This window comes from Poecilia formosa, unplaced genomic scaffold, assembly GCF_000485575.1.
Source record: "Poecilia formosa unplaced genomic scaffold, Poecilia_formosa-5.1.2 Scaffold340, whole genome shotgun sequence".
Classification (NCBI taxonomy): Eukaryota; Metazoa; Chordata; class Actinopteri; order Cyprinodontiformes; family Poeciliidae; genus Poecilia; species Poecilia formosa.
In genome coordinates this window covers 55,082-74,860 of record NW_006800279.1, presented here as the reverse complement: position 1 = coordinate 74,860, position 19,779 = coordinate 55,082, and the positions used below count along the sequence as shown (strand labels likewise).

General features: G+C 39.6%; 2 protein-coding genes and 1 long non-coding RNA gene across 3 annotated transcripts in view; 2 read left to right on the top strand and 1 right to left on the bottom strand.

Annotated features, from left to right (window-relative positions):
• Positions 1-5,828, bottom strand: part of kcnk18 (potassium channel, subfamily K, member 18) — a 22,873-nt gene extending 17,045 nt beyond the window's left edge. Inside the window, exon 1 of the mRNA XM_007573907.2 lies at positions 5,818-5,828. The gene's annotated coding sequence lies outside the window, so the exon portion shown is untranslated. The remainder of the gene's footprint in view (positions 1-5,817) is intronic.
• LOC107833189 (uncharacterized) overlaps positions 1-19,779 on the top strand; it is a 21,303-nt gene extending 1,524 nt beyond the window's left edge. Inside the window, exons 2-3 of the long non-coding RNA XR_001658900.1 lie at positions 4,196-4,199; positions 19,661-19,779. This is a non-coding gene — a long non-coding RNA (uncharacterized LOC107833189). The remainder of the gene's footprint in view (positions 1-4,195; positions 4,200-19,660) is intronic.
• Positions 8,083-16,200, top strand: vax1 (ventral anterior homeobox 1). Its single transcript, XM_007573905.2, has 4 exons — positions 8,083-8,289; positions 8,460-9,337; positions 10,577-10,764; positions 13,356-16,200. Exons 2-4 carry the CDS (start codon positions 9,124-9,126, stop codon positions 13,887-13,889), a joined length of 936 nt encoding a protein of 311 aa, XP_007573967.1. The 5' UTR covers positions 8,083-8,289; positions 8,460-9,123; the 3' UTR covers positions 13,890-16,200.

Below are 19,779 nucleotides of genomic sequence, written 5' to 3'. Positions count from 1 at the left end.
CACACAGGTTCCTTTAGGAATGTGATTCCCTTCATTACCTACTTTTTAACCACGAGAGCTTCAACTCCCAACAGTAATAATAGTGGATGTTAAACAGAGTGAAGTGCAGCTTTGGAGTCAAGCTTGCACTGTTTCCAAACACTCCCCAATATATTAGCTCCACTTGGAAAAAAAAAGAAAGAAAAGAAATGAAATGAGTGTTTTGTCACATGTTAGTTTTAACAGTGCAAAAGTAGAGCATGAAAAAAAAAAAAAAACATGTTGATTTTCCAGTGTTCGTGATGATTTTTGTTCCCTTTCTCCCGCAGTCTTGTTGCGCGCCGCGGCGACTAGCGGGGACGAAACTGTAGCAGGGACACAAAGGAGCTGCTCAAATTACACCTGCGACAATTACTGCTGCTGTCGGCGGGACAAAGGAGTGTCATTTAAAACTACTCACAGAAAATGTACAGGAAAAAAAAATCAATTACTACTAAAGCTTTGTTGCAGGTTTTAAGCCGACTGCTATGTCAACAGCAGATTAGTACAATAGCTCCAAGATGTTTTCTGTCTAAAAATAAGCTAAATTACACATAATGATGTAAATACAAATGACCTATAAGACGTACCACTGCTTTCACAAAATGACTTTTATTCCATGTTGCTGTATGCTGATTGGGTTCTGACTCGCGTCTTTTGTTCAGTCATAATTTGCACATTAGAAAAACATCAAATTATTTCAGAACATGAGATGGTACTGCCACTGTTGCTTCTACAATCTTAAAAAAAACAAAAAACAAAACTTTAAATCAAGTTTTATTACAACGTTAAATTAAGAATTAAGCCCAGAATTGCTCATACTCCTGATAGATTAAGGCTTAAAGTATTCATAAAAAATAAATAAATTAAAAAAAAAATCAAAATATTTCTTTTTGACTAGGATCAAAAGCTCAAAGACTTGGGAGCTCATTACCAAGGATTAACTGTCAAACAAAAAAAGCCCTTTTTTTTCTAATGTTTTATATGCCTATTATCTTTTGAAACCTCTCACATCTCCTATCAGAAGCAAACTTCTTGGTTGAATTAAAATAATCTTTAATATAAATAATACAGTGTTGTGAATAATTATTGGGCTTCAAATTTCCTTTTGATGAAAAACTTTCTAAAGCACATTTGTATTTATTCTCCATAATAAACATTTCTAGAGTTTCAGTTTATTATGGATAGACCTGAATTTCCCCACTGATGGGACAGTAAAGGATATTTCTATTCTGTTATATAAGAAAAATACTGAATACTTTTCCAGATTTTCCAATAGTGGTCGTAGAGGTAGCGTGTTCATTTTTTGTCTCTCTGTACACAAAAGTTGCAGTGAAATTATTTCCGTGCGCCCTGGCGAAGCCCTCCACTACGCGACACCAAAATGCTGCCACTCGTCATTAAATCCCTGCTACAGCCAGCTTGTGCTTATTATTTTGGCCATTAGCTGAGAGGATTATCCGAGAACCCTCAGAGCCGAATTACAATGGAGTGGTCACTGGCCTGAGATCAGCAGCCCTAACCAACACAAACAATAATTAATCCCAATTATGAGGTGAGCTGGTAAAAGTGTTCAGAATTTCATGCTAAAGTGCAAACTTCAAGTGCCTCAATGGATCCGTGCTTGTTAGCAAATACTATTTTCACCGCAGCATTAGTGTCTGTATGCAATATTTTTTAAGGCGACGGAGATGTTCAACTAAAGAAAAGCCGGGTAAAAAAAAAAAAAAATGCTCACAGTCGTGGAAAAAAAAAAACGCTCCACAATTTTGAGCTCATCTGTCTGCGTACACCTCCCCCCCCCCCCCCCCCCCCCCCCCCCCCCCACCACTCCCACCCACTGCAGAGCAAATCCAGCTCTCTATTTAGTGGGTTCAAGAACAGCTTGCTCTTTCACTGTGGAACATAATCAGCACATTTGTAAACGTAAAGCAGGGCTTTGAATAAAACCATTCATCTTGAGTTACCGTGTTGTTATTCACACACCGAGGCTTTCCAAGGCCTACACTCTTCACAGCAACCCACCTTGTATTAGAAAACCTAAACGGTTTTGCCAAAAAAAAAAAAAGTGCCTAGTAGCCCTGGGTTCTATTAAAAAGGCCACTAAAAGCCAACTTGGAGCAAATGGGGGGTAAAAACTAACAGAGCACATTTAAATCAAAAATTTCTTTCTCAAAGCAACAAATGGAGCACATTCTGTTGGCCATCAAAGCATGGCGAAGTCCATGCTGGATGATTTCACACTGTGTTATATTAAAATTGTAAACGTTCCTTAGTTTTTAATAAGGGAAGTTTGGATATTCCAAAATGAAAGCGAACACGTGTGACCGCCCCGCCGAGCGTTTGCTCTCATTTGCAACCCAAGATTTCGTGCTCTAATCTGTCAGTTCTGAACTGACAACATGTTAGTTAGTGTTATGAATGTTTCATTATGATGCAGAAATAACGAACACGGCCGATTGTGTCAGGAATACGACCTGGTCTCTGCGAGCAGGATTTGTTGCTCATGCGGCATCAGGTAGATATTCATCCATAACTGATGTAGCAGACTATACTCCCATAACCACAGGCTATTTTGTCATTGTGTTGTTTTTTATTGTTTTGAGACCGCTAGTGGCTGAAATTGCTGACTGTGTTTAAGTGACTGCGTGTGGCACAATCACAGCAGCGGAGCCGTAATTATAAAGATGTTGGAATCTCAGCGGGTCTTGTGACAAAAGTAACCATTTCCTCTGCAGAAATAAGCAGGAATTTTGCGCCATTATTCAGCTGAGCCATGTCTGAGCGAATTAGGGGGAGATTCAAATATTTTGGTGGAACAATAAATATATTCAGAGAATACTGCTTATGCCCAATTTGAAAGTAATGAAAAACGGCAACCGTTTTATGGTACGCTGTGGAAGCTCGGGCTAGAATTATACCTGTAATAGTGAGGATAATGTTCCTGAATAAGTGCTGATCTATGGTGATGTCACTTTTGCAGAGCTCTTTGTCTGTGGATGGGCTCGCTGTCGGTCTAGCAGTGGGGCAATAGAGACCTCTGTGATTTTATATTTGTAGGAAAACACATTGAGACATACATTTTTAAAACCTCTTCATATTTTTAAAAATTGGAACGTAAACATACATTTTTAGTTATCTTTTTAATGTGTTTGAAGAGGAAAAAGCAAAAAGTATCTGAAAGCCAAGTTAGTCAAAAATAACTGGATCCCAATAAGCTTTCGTTCTAAAACTGTTTCTGTTCCTCGTCCAGAGTTAGTTTTTACAAACCCCCATAGGGGACATGGGCATTGCATTCCCTCGTAGTAAATGTTGCGTTGCCTTGCAATAAATTAGCAAATGCACCACGGTCTATTTTGTACACAGACCGCAATGATAACAAATATCAATTTAAAATTGCGGATACCATTGAAGAGCCTCGGTGAAAACATGTTTATACATTCTTAAGTCTAGTCTACGAACTGATATTAAAAAGGCTAATACTATCATTGCTTGTTCATGTTTGTTTATGTAAAGTTGAGATGGGACTGTCCGTGAAAATGACCCTTTATAAACCATTTAAACACAAAAAAACACACAATCAAAACTGTCAGGTGACGTTATTACCCCACGAAAATAACTCATATATAGTCCAAATAGTTTTATATTTTTTTCTTCCTTTTCCTTCTTGCAGAAAGTTTCTGTTTATGAGATGGAAAGAGATGGAACACCCACGTTTGACCTGTTTTGCTTTTGCACATAAGTTTGGGGTGCATTTCTCACCTAAAGAAAAAGAGATAAAACTTCAGATATCTCGAGAATTAGATATCAGCGTACCTTACAAAAACCTTATATTGTAGCACGAAGACTTTAGACATTCAAGATGCCGCACGAACCGACTCGAACTTGATTGTGAGGGAAGGCAAAGGTATTGTGTGGGAATTCAATCCTTTTTCAAGGTAATGCAAAAGCTTTTTAAGAGGGAATGCAAACTTATTGCGAGGGAATGTCCCCTATGGGGCTCCGTAAGTTTGAACACAATGGCGTCAGGACAACAAAAAGCAGGTAAGTGGAATGTTATTTTAATTTCTAAGAATTTTTCTCATAATGAAGAGACATTATTCATAATGAAGCCCTTGATACAAGTTGCCAATAGCCACTAAGCTTGGGGACAATTCTTTAATGGTTTAGTTTGTAGAGTTGTGTGAGTTTTTTTCTGTCAGACTGCTCCAGGGCAGCTGTGGTTACAACGTGTGAGTGTGTGCGTGAATGAGTGAATGACAGAATGTAGTGTAAAGCGCTTGGGGGTCCTCTGGACTTGACAAAGCACTATAGAAGTACAAGCCATTTAGCATTTCTTTGAGCTCAGTAATAGCACTTCTTTGTACGTTTACTTCATCAAAAATATCTGAATCAAAAGTATTAGCTTGTCAAAATCCACCAATTTATTCACTGGATCTTCCAGGGATCAGCAAAATCATACAACAACCTCAGTAGAAAGTCACCCTTACAGGTACAGCATGTAACTTTTTTAAAAACATGTTTTTAACATGTTAAAAAGGCCATCATGTTGTGACAGTATGGTATGAGACAGACAATCTGTGAAAAGATCAAGATCCTCTACGTTTTCTCTCAGCAACTATTGCCATCTGAAGAGCAAAAACAACCCATCAGAGCCAGGAGGAAGGTCTCAGTGCTGTCAATCAACCTTGTGTACATGATGCTCAATGTGCTAATAGATGAGAAACAACTTGTTGTTCCAGGAAAACAGTGTCTCTGGTGTTATATGTGGCCATGCTAGCATTCCTAGCAGACTCAAAATAATGATCAAAAGAATTGTCTAACAGTGAAGGAGCACTCACATCGATCTGCAGAAAGACTCGGAAGTGGCAGGTACAGTAATGTTAACCACAACGGTGTCCCTGCACATCCATCGTTCAAGACTAGAAGTTTGATTAACAGTACAGAAGAGTTGGACAAGCCAGTGAAGTATGAGGGAAGTATAGTGTGGTCAGATGAGACCAAAGCTGAACTCTTTGGATATCTTTGCATTTGCTGTATTTGGAGGAAGAATGTAGCCTCACATCACTCCTACAAACTTAAGTTTGCAGGTGGGAACATCATGGTGTGGACTCTCGCACAACATTGTCACTGGAAGGCATTAAATAATTAAAGGGAAATCACGCAAGAATATGAATTTGAAAGGAGTCCCAAACACGAAACCAAAAAAAAACAAACAACAAAAAACTGAGTTAATATTTCAGAAAGAAAGTATAATTGTTAGAATGACCAAGTCAATGCACTAAACCAACCCCTTGAGTTATTTTGAAAATCCCTCAAAATAACTCAAGATCAGAGTGCATGGGACCTCCAGAATCTTAAAGATGTGAAGACAGTTTGTGATGTGTCAAAATCACACCTGGTCAATACATGAGTAGCAAGTGAGTGTTAGCAACTACTCACTAGATAAGTTGCTAACACTTATCTAGTGTTAGCAACTAGATCCGTATGACACTCACACGTGTCATACGGAGAAACTTCATATGACACGTAGTTTCATACGGAGAAACTACGTGTGAGTAGTTTCTCCGTATGAAAGACATCTTGAACTTGCCATTACCAAGCAAAACGTTCTACAATGTATTTAATAAATAAGTTTTTATATAAGGGCCTGATTTACAAAGGTTCCAAAATAAGGAGAGCAGAAAAAAATGTAGCAGTGACTTGAAGCTCTTCAGGGAAGATACTGCAGCTCTTTCTGAATAAAATTTCAGATGTTATCCTCTACAAAAGAAAAAAAAAAGTATATAAATATACAACCAATGGCCACTTTATTAGGTACACCTTGCTAGCACCAGATTGGAACCCGTTTTGCCTCCAGAACTGCCTATATCCTCTATGACAGAGATTCAACTAGATACTGAAAACATTCCTCAGAGAATCTGGTCCATATTGATATGATAGCATCATGCAGTTGCTGCAGATTTGTCAGCTGCACATCCATGATGTGAATCTCCCGTTCCACCACATCCCAAAGGTTCTCTATTGGAATGAGATCTGGTGACTGTCGAAGTTGTTCAGTGAACTCATTGTTGTGTTCAAGAAACCAGTCTGAGATAATTCACGCTTTATGACATCACGCGTTATCCTGCTGGAAGTAGCCATCAGAAGATGAGTACACTGTGGTCATAAAGGGATAGACACAGACAGCAACAATACTCAGGTAGGCTGTGGCATTGACACGATGCTCAGTTGGTACTTATGGGCCCAGAGTGTGCCAGGAAAGTATACCCCACACCACTGCACCACCACCAGCCTGAACCGTTGATACAAGGCAGGATGGATCCATGCTTTCATGTTGTCAATGCCAAATTCTGACCTTACCACTTGAATGTCACAGCAGAAATCGAGACTCATCAGACCAGACAATGTTTTTCCAATATTTTATTGTCCATATTTGGTGAGCCTATGTGAATTGTAGCCTCAGTTTCCTGTTCTTAGCTGACAGGAGTGGCACCTGGTGTGGTCTTCTGCTGCTGTAGCCCATCCGCCTCAAGGTTCGATGTGTTGTGTGCCCAGAGATGCTCTTCTGCATACCTCAGTTGTAACAAGTGTTTATTGGAGTTACTGTTGCCTTTTACAGGACATTTTCTCTTTTTTTCTCTGTAAACCCTAAATACGATTGTGCGTGAAAATCCCAGTAGCTCAGGAATTTCTGAGAAACTCAGACTAGCCTGTCTGGTACCAACAACCATGTCACGTTCAAAGTCACTTAAATCACCTTTCTTCCCCATTCTGATGCTCAGCTTGAACTGCAGCAGATATTCTTGGCCATGTCTACATGCCTAAATGCATTGAGTTGGTGCCATGTGGCTGATTCAACATTTGTGTCAATGAGCAGTTGAACAGGTGTACCTAATAAAGTGGCTGGTGAGTGTATATGAATGCTGACCTATTATACGCAGATCAATTCCAAATATTAGAATATTATTGAAAAGTTAATTTATTTCAACAACTCAATTCACTAAATGAAGCACATTACATAGGATAACTACACACATTGACTGACATTTTTTTTTAAACCTTTATGCTAAATATGATCATTTTCTGCCTAAAGCTAATGAAAACACAACAATAAAGATTAGACTGTTATATCAGCTGACCTCTCCTGGGTTTACTGTCTCTAACCCAATGACTATGGCAGATAGGCTCTAGCACCCTTGTAAAGTTGAGAGGGTATAGACAATCACTGGATTGTCTATGCATTAGTATGATAAAAAACAAACATTTTTAATACTGAAAAACAATGACAAGTATGATTAATAACTGCTTAAGGGTTGTATTTTTCTAAAGGTCTCCTCATTAGAATGTATTGAATACAAATAGATACTAACAGTATTCTTCATGCTGTCAGAGTGTAAGACTTTTTGGGATGTAGAGTCTTCTTTTTTCTTCTCAACTGTTGTAAAACACTTACAGGGAAAGATGGTGCGTCCTCATTGTTTTTCCCAGACTGGAGCTCGCTTCTCCCTCAGTCGCTCCCTATTTAGCTTTCTTTTTACCTTTCTGTAACAAAGACCCCTGCTCCACTCCGTGCACCAGACCCCCAAAACAGAGCGTGAATAAAGTTAGGCCAGCAGGCCTTAAACCCACCTTGAGACTGCTGCCGGGCAGCCACACTACAGATTTGTTTGTTAATAGTCCAATTAGATAATTGCCATCTTTCACTCTTTTTCCTCTCCGTTTCCCATAAAGCAATGAATGGCACTCAAGGAGGGGTGCAGCTTGAAGAGGGCTTTTTGCCAGCTAAGGTGACAAGAAGGGCAAGAGACCGTTCCTTGCACTAGTCCACCACTTTGAATTGAATCATTGTGGCCTAATCAATGGTCTTATTGGATTACTGGCCACTGCTGTGTTCAGAGTTATTGTTGCACTGACAATGAAAATAGCTAAGAGTTGGTGGTTGGGTGAGTGGTTTGTGGGCTGGAGGGTGAGTGGAAGAGAGAGGCAGGGGCCATTCCAGGGGTATACATGTGAGCTCGGGAGTGGAGACAGCCTAGGCACTAATGACAAGTTTTGTTCCTCTATTCTTCGCTTTAAAATATGCAGGTTAAGATTATAAGAGCCGAGTGCGGCTTCGGGGGTGCAGTCTTATAGGAACACTGCAGGGCGAGGCATTGACAGGATGCTGCTGGTTTTCTCTCACTGAACACATGGCAGGGAAAGAAAAAGAGGAAGTTTGATACAGTTCCAGTTTCAGGGGAATCCGGCGTTGCTGTGGCGGAGGAGCAGGTTGGGTTGCCATCACCTTTATACATTTTGCTCAATGAGGATTTGTTAGTCATCCTTTTTACTTATCTCCTCTCTCTCCGTCTCTCTCGCTCTCTCTCTGTCTCTATCTCTCTCCCCACCCCACCTCCTCCATCTCTTTCTCGCTTTCTGCTCTTCTGGCTCTCTACCAGTTCCTCAAATGGCATAGTGGTGAGATCTACACATTGCACGGTTCCGCTGATTGCCAAAAAGAAAAAACAGGATCAAAGTTTGCCGACATGCTGTGACAATCAGGTGTGCTGGAAGGAAGTCGGTGGGGAAAATGTCTGCCTGCACTCTGCAGATGGAGGAATGAAGTGCCTGGGAACTTTTATCGGCTCTGGAAGACTTTTACCTCGGTGATTGTGTGTGTGTATCCAAGGTTGCGCGGTTTGCAAGACAAGGCCAGTCATTTGTCTTGATTCCATGGGCTGAGAACTGGCAAGCCGAGGGGACGGGACGAGCAAAACCCTCTATCAAGACCTGATCTATTTCCACCGACAGTTTAGTGTATTCATGAGGTTACACTAATGTGGAGGCAGCAAAATTACTGTAATCAGTTGAAACAGCGAGTGTGCATCCATCGCTACGATTATTTGGAGATAATCTATCAGCCCGACATCTATGTAATGAGGAAAGGGGGGCACTAAATTACTGTTGAGTTTCACTGAGAAGTCCATGATTATTGGATAAGGGAGTTTGGTCAGTGACAATTCACAGTACCGCATCCTCTGAAATCTTTCTTTTTTTTTTTTTCTTTTTTTTTTGTACCTGACAAAAGGAGGCGAGCCTCCGGTCCAGGAGGATAATCCGAGCATGGAGGTTAGGTACAACCAAGAGACAGAAGCAATGCTACTGAAGAACAGACTAAAGGAGGCAAAGGACAGTAAAGATTCCCAAGGCAACCTATCCAAAGGCTTCCTTAAGGAACAGCAGGATTCCTTTTCACCGTCTGGGAACATGGACAACTGTGAGAAAAACAGGGGGAACGCGGGGGATCCCGACTACTGTCGGAGAATCCTTGTCCGAGGTAACACTTAGTGTTTTCTCTCTTTAGATTGTCGATAGTCCTGTTTGTCAGCTCAGTTTAGATTTAAGAAACTGTGTGGTTTTCACACTCCAAAAACCAAAGTACAGTCAAAAAAAAAAAAAAATGCTGAAATTTAAAGCCTTACTAAAATAAACTGAAGGTGTTAATAGAATCTGATGTGACTCGTAAACTAAGTAAAATAGAAATCAGTCAAAGAAAGAAGAAAAAGAAAAATGTTTTGGAAACTTTACTGATTAATTTAATTTTAAAAAGCAATATGTCTATAGATGAATTCTTGATAAAACTAATTTCAGTTTTGTGGGCTGAGTTTTATTTAAATGATAAAACAGGATTTATATAGGTTCTGAAACTTTTTTGTCTTATCGAGGTCATTAGTTGATATAATTTAACTTGAATTATCACACATAATTTATCCTGATTATTATAATTTTCTTAGCATTATTTGCGCATTTATTAATGTAGTGTCTTTCAATTCCAGCAGGATAAATCTCAATGAACTGTACCCAATAATAAAATGCTTTAAAATATTCTGTAATACTTTATATTTATATATTTTCAATGACAAGAAATTATTCATTTAATTTGAATAAGGTCAGTGGGTCAGAAAGCAATTTTATTCAGGCTAACATTTATTTGAATTTACCAACAAGGCTTTATTTTTAGGGCGAAAACATCTATAAAGCATTTTGTCCATTGTATTTTGTTTGCAGACGTCCACCTTCTGATACCAGTGGATTTAATAATCATGAATAAAAACTGATAAATAAATTTGGAGCAAACATGAAGTGAAAAAATGTGAACATTTTTAAGTATCACTGAAAATCTAATGATAGATTCTTACAGTATTTTACAGCACACATATTAATTAGAGTATCAAAGAATATATTTACAAAGAATGTAAACATATTTGTATAGGTCTCATTTTTCTTGTTGCTTTCATTTTGTAAATATTTCTGTAACGAGGTGGGTTTTGTATTTTTATTGTTTTTATATGCCTTATGCTTCTCCTTAAGCCAAAGTTGCAATTTAAAAATTGTTTAGAAAGACTTTATTGACAGTTAAAGGCTCAAATTACTTCATATTAGACTTTTTATTTGGTTATATTCAGGACAGTTTTAGTAGTAGTTGTAATAATAATAATAATATAAATATTAATACACATTAAAATCAGTTGTTATCTGAGTTCTTGTTGTTGATTCAAAGTTCTCCATGTTGCAGATGCTAAAGGCTCTATCCGAGAAATCATCCTGCCAAAAGGTTTGGATCTGGACCGGCCAAAGCGAACGCGCACCTCCTTCACTGCAGAGCAGCTTTACCGCTTAGAGATGGAGTTTCAGAGGTGTCAGTATGTGGTCGGGAGGGAGCGGACCGAACTGGCCCGTCAGCTCAATCTCTCTGAAACTCAGGTTTGTTTGCTTTTCGTTTTTTTTTTTTTCTTTTTTTTTTTTCTCTTATCACTTGCATTTCTTTGTCTTGAAATGTTAAACTAAAGAGAGGCGGAAAAATCAAAACATGAAACAAAAGCCATTTCCTTTGTGTTTTTTTCTTCTTCTTTCTTGCACCAAACAGCACACAGATTCTCTGTTTTTAAATGGAAAATATATATATTTGTCTTTAAAGGAGCTTTCTTCCTTTAATGTGCAACTGTTTTGTAATATAAAGATAGGTTATTCAAATTTCAGTTTGGTACTAACGGGACAAGAATTCCTCGTGTCCTTGTGTTTAAAAAAAAAACAACAACCTTTCTGGTGGCTCAACTGAGTTCATACGTTACGTTACATTTGCAAGCTGCACCTACTTTAATACTTTAAGAAGGCGCAGCTTTGCACCTTCTTAAAGTATTTTTGACAAGTGTGTCTATTTTTCGTTGGAGCATTTTGTTCATACGGTTATGTAGTTTGTTGTTAATGTTTCTGGCTAAAAACAAACAAGATTTTAAGAGAGACTACGGTCATGTAAAACTTTGCACTCATGTAGAGTCTAGCAGCATCCATCTAACCCGGGATTAATTGTTGGTGAAGAGCACTGACTTCATCATCGCTATTATCTGGTCATTCTCTGCAACGTGGGCTACTTTGTCAAGGTTTTTTTTTTTTTTAAGTGATAAAACATTTGTAATTATTTGATAATTTTTTTTTTATTTGTTATTTTTGTATTTCATGAAACTCTTTTGTTGCTGAAAGCTGCTAACAGCGCCGTAATCAGTGGCTTGGCCTTTGGGGTTAATGTGTTTCAGCAGAACTGAAGAAGCCTGACCTTGAGAAAAGGTCTGCGTAAGGTCAGCCCATTCTACCAAAACAACAGGCGACAGCAAACAATCGACCCTCATTAACAACCCCGTCAGGGTGAACTTACAACTGTTTCCTTAAACTTTTTTTTTTTTTTTAGAGCTTTAACATTTCCTATTTTTCATTTAGCGGTTGCTTTTAGCAGACGTATTCTAAGTAAGTGTGGAGTGTAAAGACAGTTCTTTTTGCTCACAAAAGGCAAAAAAAACAAAAAAACAACCTTTGCTCCTAATTTAGACAGGACAAAGCCAGGATGTTCTCTCAGCATCTGCTTCTTGTCCCGACGAAATGCCTTTTAATAACAAGGTGGCAAAATTAGTGTTTTGTTCTTTGGCGCTAAGAGGCCATTATATGGAGGAATGACCGCCATTTCCTGTACACACTTAATTATCTTTACATGAACCTACCAGGCTATGCTGTGTTTTTTCCTTCGGAGCGTCTTCTGAGTGATTTCTACGTCTCGAACAGAGCGAGCAGCAGGCCCCTCTGGTTCCCCCACAGCCTGTGAAGAGTGAAGTCACATCTGAAGAGAAGTGGAAAATATTCCAGTGTGATTGGCTAAGTGGCGTAGCCGTGCCAGGTGGTTGCTGTTAGTTGCCCCCTTTTTTTTTTTTTTGTTTTTTTTTTTTTTTTTTTGCACCAGAACAAAATATTAACGAATGAAAATGCAGTATTTGTTTCACTCTGATACTCTTAACACTAAACTGTGCACATTTTAGAGAGACCTAAATTTGACTGATCAGCTACTAATTCAATTTTATTCAAGCAAAAGTTTTAATGTGTTTAAGAAATACATAAACACAAATATAACATATCACATGTTTTCCTAATTAAATATAAAAGCATAATAAAACGAAACAAATTCTAAACATCAGGTTTTTGAATGTGCTATAAATGTGGGGCACAGAATTGAATGCACTCAAAATTAAAAAACACATGAAATAACTAAAAATGACCTCTTTAACATGACCAGTTTAAGAAGTAACATTTACCTCTTCAGCTGAAAATACTGATCTTAATTTCACCACGTTATACATTTCAGCATTCTCACCACCCTAAAAAGTGTAGCAACCTCATCAGAGCTTCTAACTGCAGACATTTGGATGAACTGCTTCAGCTGTAAATGTACCTCCTCCCCCCAGCCCAGGGAAGAAGGGAGTGTGTGTGTGTGTGTGTGTGTGTGTGTTATCACGAGCTGACGGGGAGTTTGGATCTCAAGCCACGCGTAAACCTTTGTTGTATTTTTGGCTGATCAAATTAAGAGGTGGTTAGCATGTGAAAGGACATCTCTAGGCAAGTTTTGATTGAATTAATTTCCTACAATAGGTTTTCTACCTCTGGGAGGGAATTAGGTCAATTCCTACTGGTTTGTTTTTACTGCATACAATCCTCCTATGTATGGAAGGGCCTGCATTTGTGCTTAACTACTATTACATACATTAGTGAGTACTTAAAGGCTCTTTGTAGAATGTGATGGTGGAGAAATACAAATAAAGTATAAAGTGTTATAGTGGACTCTGTGGGTACACTGATCAGTCAAACATCTACATCCTTGAAGATGATCAGATTGTGAAATTGCAGTACAGCCGTGTTGAGTGTGAACACTTCCGGGGCAGCCTGCTGTAAAGTTACCAACATATTTGCTACGTGTTTCTCAAGTATCTGCAACGGCATGTTTCTGACTGCTCTTCCTTCGTGTTCTCCTCCAGGTAAAAGTCTGGTTTCAGAACCGACGCACAAAGCAGAAGAAGGACCAGGGGAAGGACTCGGAGTTGCGCTCGGTGGTTTCGGAGACGGCCGCGACCTGCAGCGTGCTCAGACTGCTGGAGCAGGGGCGGCTGCTGACTCCTCCGGGCCTGCCGGGCCTCCTGCCCCACTGCGGCTCTGCCCTGCGCCCCCCCTCCATCGCCATGGCCAGCAACAGCAGCAGTAGCAGCAGCAGCAGCAGCAGCGGAGGCAGCACTGGGACGGCAGGCGGCAGCCCTCCCCTGCCTGCCGTCACCTCGTCAGGGACGGTGGCGGGGTTGCAGAGCCCGCCGTCCGCTCACGGCTTTTTCAGCTTCCCAATGCCGTCCATTCTCAGTGGCGTGGCCACCCGCATTTCGTCCAATCCCCTGTCTATGGCTGGCTCACTGGCAGGCAACCTGCATGAGCTTTCTGCACGCTACCTGAGCTCCTCTGCCTTTGAGCCTTACTCGAGGACCAATGGCAAAGAATCCATGGACAAGAAGACTCTGGAATGATGGTTTGTGGTTTTGCTCTCGTACGGATTCCTGTTTGCTTCTGGAAGCGTTTCATTAGTTTTATTAGCTGTCTTTGTTTGGTTTTACCAAGTGTCTGTCATTTGTCAGTGTCACCTTCTCTAACAAGCTTATGTATTCCCGCACATCTGGCACCTTGTACAAGGAGCGAAGGAGGAACGGAGAAATCAAACAACATTCGCTCGTCAAACAAAAAAATGGATGTCAGTGAAAGGATTTTGCACAAATCTTCACACAAATGTCTATACGGAAACAGAAAAGGCAGGCGGAGTTGGATGCAAAAATTTGTACTTTTTTTTTTTTTTTTTTTTTGGTTAAAGAAATTATCTCTTTGCTACATATTCTGATTTAACACAGCCAATGTGAAGCATAAAAGGTCCAGGCCAGTTAAAGCAAGCGCTTTACGCTGCTGTCTCAGACAGGCAGTAGAATATTTAAGGTAATTGGCACCTATCTAAACTGCGTTTCATCCGTTGGAATTGTTGGTTCGATGCAACACGTCGAGGCGAGAAGACACAGGGCAGAAATAGCCGAGCAGCAGCAGCTTGTGTGATCTAGTGAGCCCATCAGAGCGTTTAAAACCTATTTGCGGCAGCATGAATGAATAAAGCGGGAGTTTCTGAGGGAGGAGGAAAGCACCTCTAAGTGAAAGCTGCTGCACAGCCAGTCTCAAACTCATAATCCAGCGGTTTTGACGCACAGACGCAGCTTGGATTTTCAAACACTTCAGGATGAATCAGCTTGTAGAGACAGTGTGATCATGTGGAATGTTCACTGTTATCTTTCTGTTGTTTTGTGAAGATTTTAACAGCATACTCTTCACTGTTCAATTTTTTGCCACCAAAATGCAGTACACCTAAAAGATCCCCCCCCCTTTTTTTTGTAAATGCTATTTTTACCCCACTGTGTTGCTGAGTTTAATGCAGGTGTGTGTTCTGTGCCAGTGACAGGAGCAGACATCTGAGAGGAGAAAATGTAAGCAGCGTCGTTTTGGAGGAAAGGTTTTCCACGATGTAACCCCATCTCCTGTTTGGAAAAAAACAAACAACAAAAAAAACAAACAACCAAAACAAACAAAAAATAAAGTTGAAGTTCAGACAAGAGAACGAGTGCTACTACTGTTGTGTAAAAACACCGATTGAGAATTGTACCATAAAGTTGTTATTTTATTGTAAAATATTGACATCTCTAATTAATTGATGATTTGTATAGTTGGGAAAGTAATGTATGGATGAATGTTTTAGTGTGGTTGATAAATCAATCTAAAGGTTATTGGTGCTGTTGTTGTGAAATATCTTAAAATTTGTGAAACGTGTTATACAAATGTGCCTATATGATATGTAAATGGCTACAAAGTGTCTTTTTTTTTCCATACGTGTCGCTGCAGATGATGTTATGATGCATTTCATGACTGTTTTACCTCGTATAAAGCAGCCTCGTGAGGAAGCTCTTAGCGTGGTTTGCTGATGTGATTGCTGCTTTCACCAACAGGAAACAGTGAGTGAGTAAAGGCACGGGGCTGAGAGTCAAAGCTCGTCAGATTACAAAGATCACCATTCGACGAGTTAAAACGTGAAGTACCAGGAACCAAGACGTGACAGCCATTAGAAAATTTAAAGAGAGTTTTAGAAGAGAAAAGTTTCCTTTTTTTTTTTAACTTCTCTAGATATTGGTGGAAAAAGTGTCTCAACACAAACAGACAACGAGGTGCCGAAATACTTTTAACAGCCACACGTTCAAAAGATTAAAAGATTCTCACGAGGGAAAAGCTGCAACATCTCCCATTGGAGACTTGAATTAGGAAATAGTTGGAATTTCTACAAATGATGTGTGAGGAAGATTGCTTTGCAGCCCCTCCACCCCCACCACACACACACACACACACACACACCCATCCTTCCCACCTCCACCCCCACCATCGCCACACACAAACACCAACACTCATCCACCACCACGGCCTCCAAAGATGGGGCAGGTGCAGCCGCACGCTGCCTTTGTCTCCTCACTCGTAGACCTGCGCAAATTGGCTAATTGTCAAAACAGTGAGGGTTTTAATTTTAGATTTCCCACAATGCAAAAGCCAAGGTGACAATTTGAGTGGAATTTGGCGTTTCTCTTTTTAAAATCCCCTCCTCCCAATCGCCGTAGTTTTTTTTTTTTTTTTTTTTTTTTCCTGATTTCGTGACAAGGCTTTCAGTGTTGCTACTACCATTATCTGCACTGGTGAATAAAAGAACTGTCCACAATGTTTATTTTCTTATTCTTCATCATTGCAATAAATCCCTAAAAAGTATCGAGAGAGGCAGCTGATTTGTTGTGAACCTCCTTCTCCTAATTTCACTTTTTTTTTTAAACAAACATTCACAATCTTTTCATTAATCGAAGCAGAAACCTTACATCGCCTTTATCCTGACCAAACATGGCACAGGATTAACCTTATTCACACATACAATAAATCCACAGATTTTATTTTTCACTCAGTGAAGTTGTGATTTGACAGAATTTATAAGCACTAGAAGTAAGTTGCAAAAATATTTTTATTTTACTGCACAAAAACTGAGGTTTTTAAACTAATTTTTAAATTCAACTTTTGTTCAGTACTTCAAGGATCTGAGCAGCAGCACCTCATTGTCATCAATCAATACTCTGTGAACGCTCAAGAAAAAAATGTGCAATTAGGTTCCGGTTGTGTCTTTGAAAGCGACTGAGACGTCTCACAAGCTCACCTCCAGGAGTTTCCGTTTTCTTTAAGGCAACACAGAGAGGAAAAATTATTATTAGTTTAGGTGACGCATCGTTAAATTTTCAAAGTTGTAAGAGGCTTCTCAGTGGCTTCATTGAAATTTGCTATTAATGACCAAATATTCTTGATTATAGCCGTGTAATAAAACGGTGTGCCACGGTTGGTAATGTCATCTCATTGTAAGAGAGGCCATGTTTTACCGGTCAGCAGTTTTCTCCAGGTGACCTGCCGTTCTCCCCGACATGCATCTGACAGAGACTGACCATGCAGAGTTGTTTGTCTCGTTTATCTCTGCAACGGGAACTATTGGACTCTAAACTCTGCAACGCTAAAAAGAATTTACTAACGCCTGCAGCACAGAACAGCATGAAACTGGGACACAAACTGGATTCAGAGATGATATACAATAAAAGTTTAGGATTAGCGTCTGAATCTTAAACACAGGGGCCGGTCAAGTAACAGAGGATATGGAGGCTATTTTATGTCTTTGGAACATTTGNAGCAGGATGTTGGGGGAAGGGGGTTGGGATCCTGAATGTGTGTATCCATGTGTGTATGCATGAAGGCTGCCAGTGCTGCAGACCACCAACACATTGGCCGGTCAAGTAACAGAGGATATGGAGGCTATTTTATGTCTTTGGAACATTTGGGTTTTTTTTAAAAAGAGATGTCACAATCACACACTCTACCCCCACCTATTTTTTTTTTTTTTTTACCCCTGGTCCAATTAGCAGGATGTTGGGGGAAGGGGGTTAGGATCCTGAATGTGTGTATCCATGTGTGTATGCATGAAGGCTGCCAGTGCTGCAGACCACCAACACATTTTCTCCCATCACATGGTCCCTTCGGGCTCAGGTCTTATGAGGGGACTGTGAAAGTGTACATCCAATCCTGTAATTATTACATTTTTGGAAGGGTTTGGGTTCTACAGAGAATCTGAGGAATAACACGGTAACAAGCACTAGTAACGAAAGATCCTCTTCTTCCATGAGAATCCAGCACCTTAAAGCACCACAACACAACAAAAACACTGGAGTTTTTCACATGTAGCATTTTTGGACCAGAAAGAAAAAAAAAAACTACAGAGCCTCTTCACTCTGCTTCCCCTTCAAAAATTGCTTAACTTATTAACTAATTAAATGAGAAAGTGGGAAAAGACCCTGAAAAGCATTTGTTCCAATAGGATTTCCTGCCAGATCCTTTGCTAAAAATCTACGAAATGTGGGTGATACTATGTTCATTTATGACAGAACAGAACTGACTGTTTACAGCCCACATGAGAATATTTTATACAAGTGCGAGATGGAATCATTTTCCCAAGTGCAGCAGGACCAAACCGTAGCAGAGTTAGCATAGTCTGTTTTAGACCATGCCACAAAAACATTAAACACAAAAGAAGTAGTTTCAATTGAGTAAAATTTCAGAGAAAATGAGGAAGGATCTGGTGTTTCCAGAATGGACATTTCTCTCTCTTGTTAAAAAACACATTTGAAGACACATATTGAATAAAATAGAGCAATGCCTGAAATCCCACCGTCAAGTCAGGCATCCATTGGAAACCAATAAAGAGTTGTCTCTGATGTCCTCCATCTATAGAAAGGAACATAATAACCAAAACCGTGGGCAGAATTCAAACTAAGAATCTACCAACCCTTTTTCTGTGTAAAGCGTAGTTTACAAAAGTCTGAAAAGAGTTTGGAGGTGCAGTGCAGGCTTTCAAAAATCTCCATCAAAATCACTGTAGAGCTGTGAAAATACAATAATGTAATATTTATATAAATAATAAAAAAATAAAAAAAAAAATTTTCCCCTCACTGTCTAACATTAAGTGAGAGTAACTTAGATCATTTATGAGTATCAAAATGTATATTTGTGAAATTCCAGAGTAACGACTTAGCTGTTTTCTTACAGAATATTTTTCCCCGCTTTTCAATTTGGAACAACACTGAAACTTTAATAGTTAGGAAATGTCCAGATGAACATTTTTCTCTCAGCAAGCTTCTGATAGGTTGAGCCACGACACCGGACTTCATCGGAGTCACATCTCTGTATGCATTTTAAGGCAATACTTAAACCAAACAGCCTCCTTGCCAAACATCACAGACAAATAAAACAAATTCAGCTAAGAGGTCAGGAAGAGAATTTTTGGTGAGCCTAGTTCATCCTGGCACAGCATCTCCAGACCCTGATGGTGCCATGCTCACCTGTTCAATTGATTTGTGGGAGTATAAACAGCACACGATGTCCAACCACCGTACTGGCCAGGAGGAAGATGGGTTCTGTGTGACAAAGATGAAAGTGTTTCAGTGTGTTTCAACTCAAGAATAAAATGGAATATACCATTGTGACGATACTGGCTAAAGCTGCTAAGAGTTAACATTTGCATGAACTCTGGTACCGGCACGAGTTGGAAGCCTACTCAACAAGGAAGAAGCCTTGCTGAATACAAAGCCACATTATATTTCGCATATGCTTTCTTGGTGGTACATGTGGAGTGTCTGTCCATGAGGAGGAATCGGTTTTCGATATGCTTAACAGAGAAGGGACAGCGGTAGAGTTCAGCACATCCGACTCCCTCTGACTCGCAGGTTTCGGCTTCTTCAACCCCATAAGACAAATCTCAAATTGTTTGAAGTAATGTAAAAGATTTATTTATTTACTCCACATGTGTACCAGTACTTTTTTTTTTTTTAGGATTTTTTGTCTAATCAAGGATGACTTGAGGATGGAAATCTATGCAAATGGACGACCAATCTGTAAGTTTCATTAGATTTGTCCATATTTTGATTATAAACAAAACATTTGCTATTTCTACATTGTTTGAAAATAAGAAAAAAATCACTACGTTTATAAATTTTAGGTTAGACAATGAAGTGATGTCAAACTTATTTGGCGCTTTTCAAACCCATCAAAGACTCCCCATAATAAAACCAGTTGTTTCCAGTCACACCCATTCACACTCATTCTCGCTGTTATGGCGACAAGCTGCAGGATGCAACAAAAGCTCCAGTCTGACTGAAACTGGGGGGCAGGGGTTTTATTGGGCCCTCGACCCCCTTGTGCCAGAAAGAAAGCAACCTTATTTCCAGAAATGTACAATATGTTTTTACATCGGTTGGTTTTTAGTTC

Excerpts from the sequence above, each read along its gene's own strand:
- vax1 (XM_007573905.2), top strand. The coding sequence starts at position 9,124 with ATGGAGGTTAGGTACAACCAAGAGACAGAAGCAATGCTACTGAAGAAC. Across the intron at positions 9,338-10,576 it reads TCGGAGAATCCTTGTCCGAG|ATGCTAAAGGCTCTATCCGA; the intron begins GTAACACTTAGT and ends TCCATGTTGCAG. Across the intron at positions 10,765-13,355 it reads TCAATCTCTCTGAAACTCAG|GTAAAAGTCTGGTTTCAGAA; the intron begins GTTTGTTTGCTT and ends GTTCTCCTCCAG.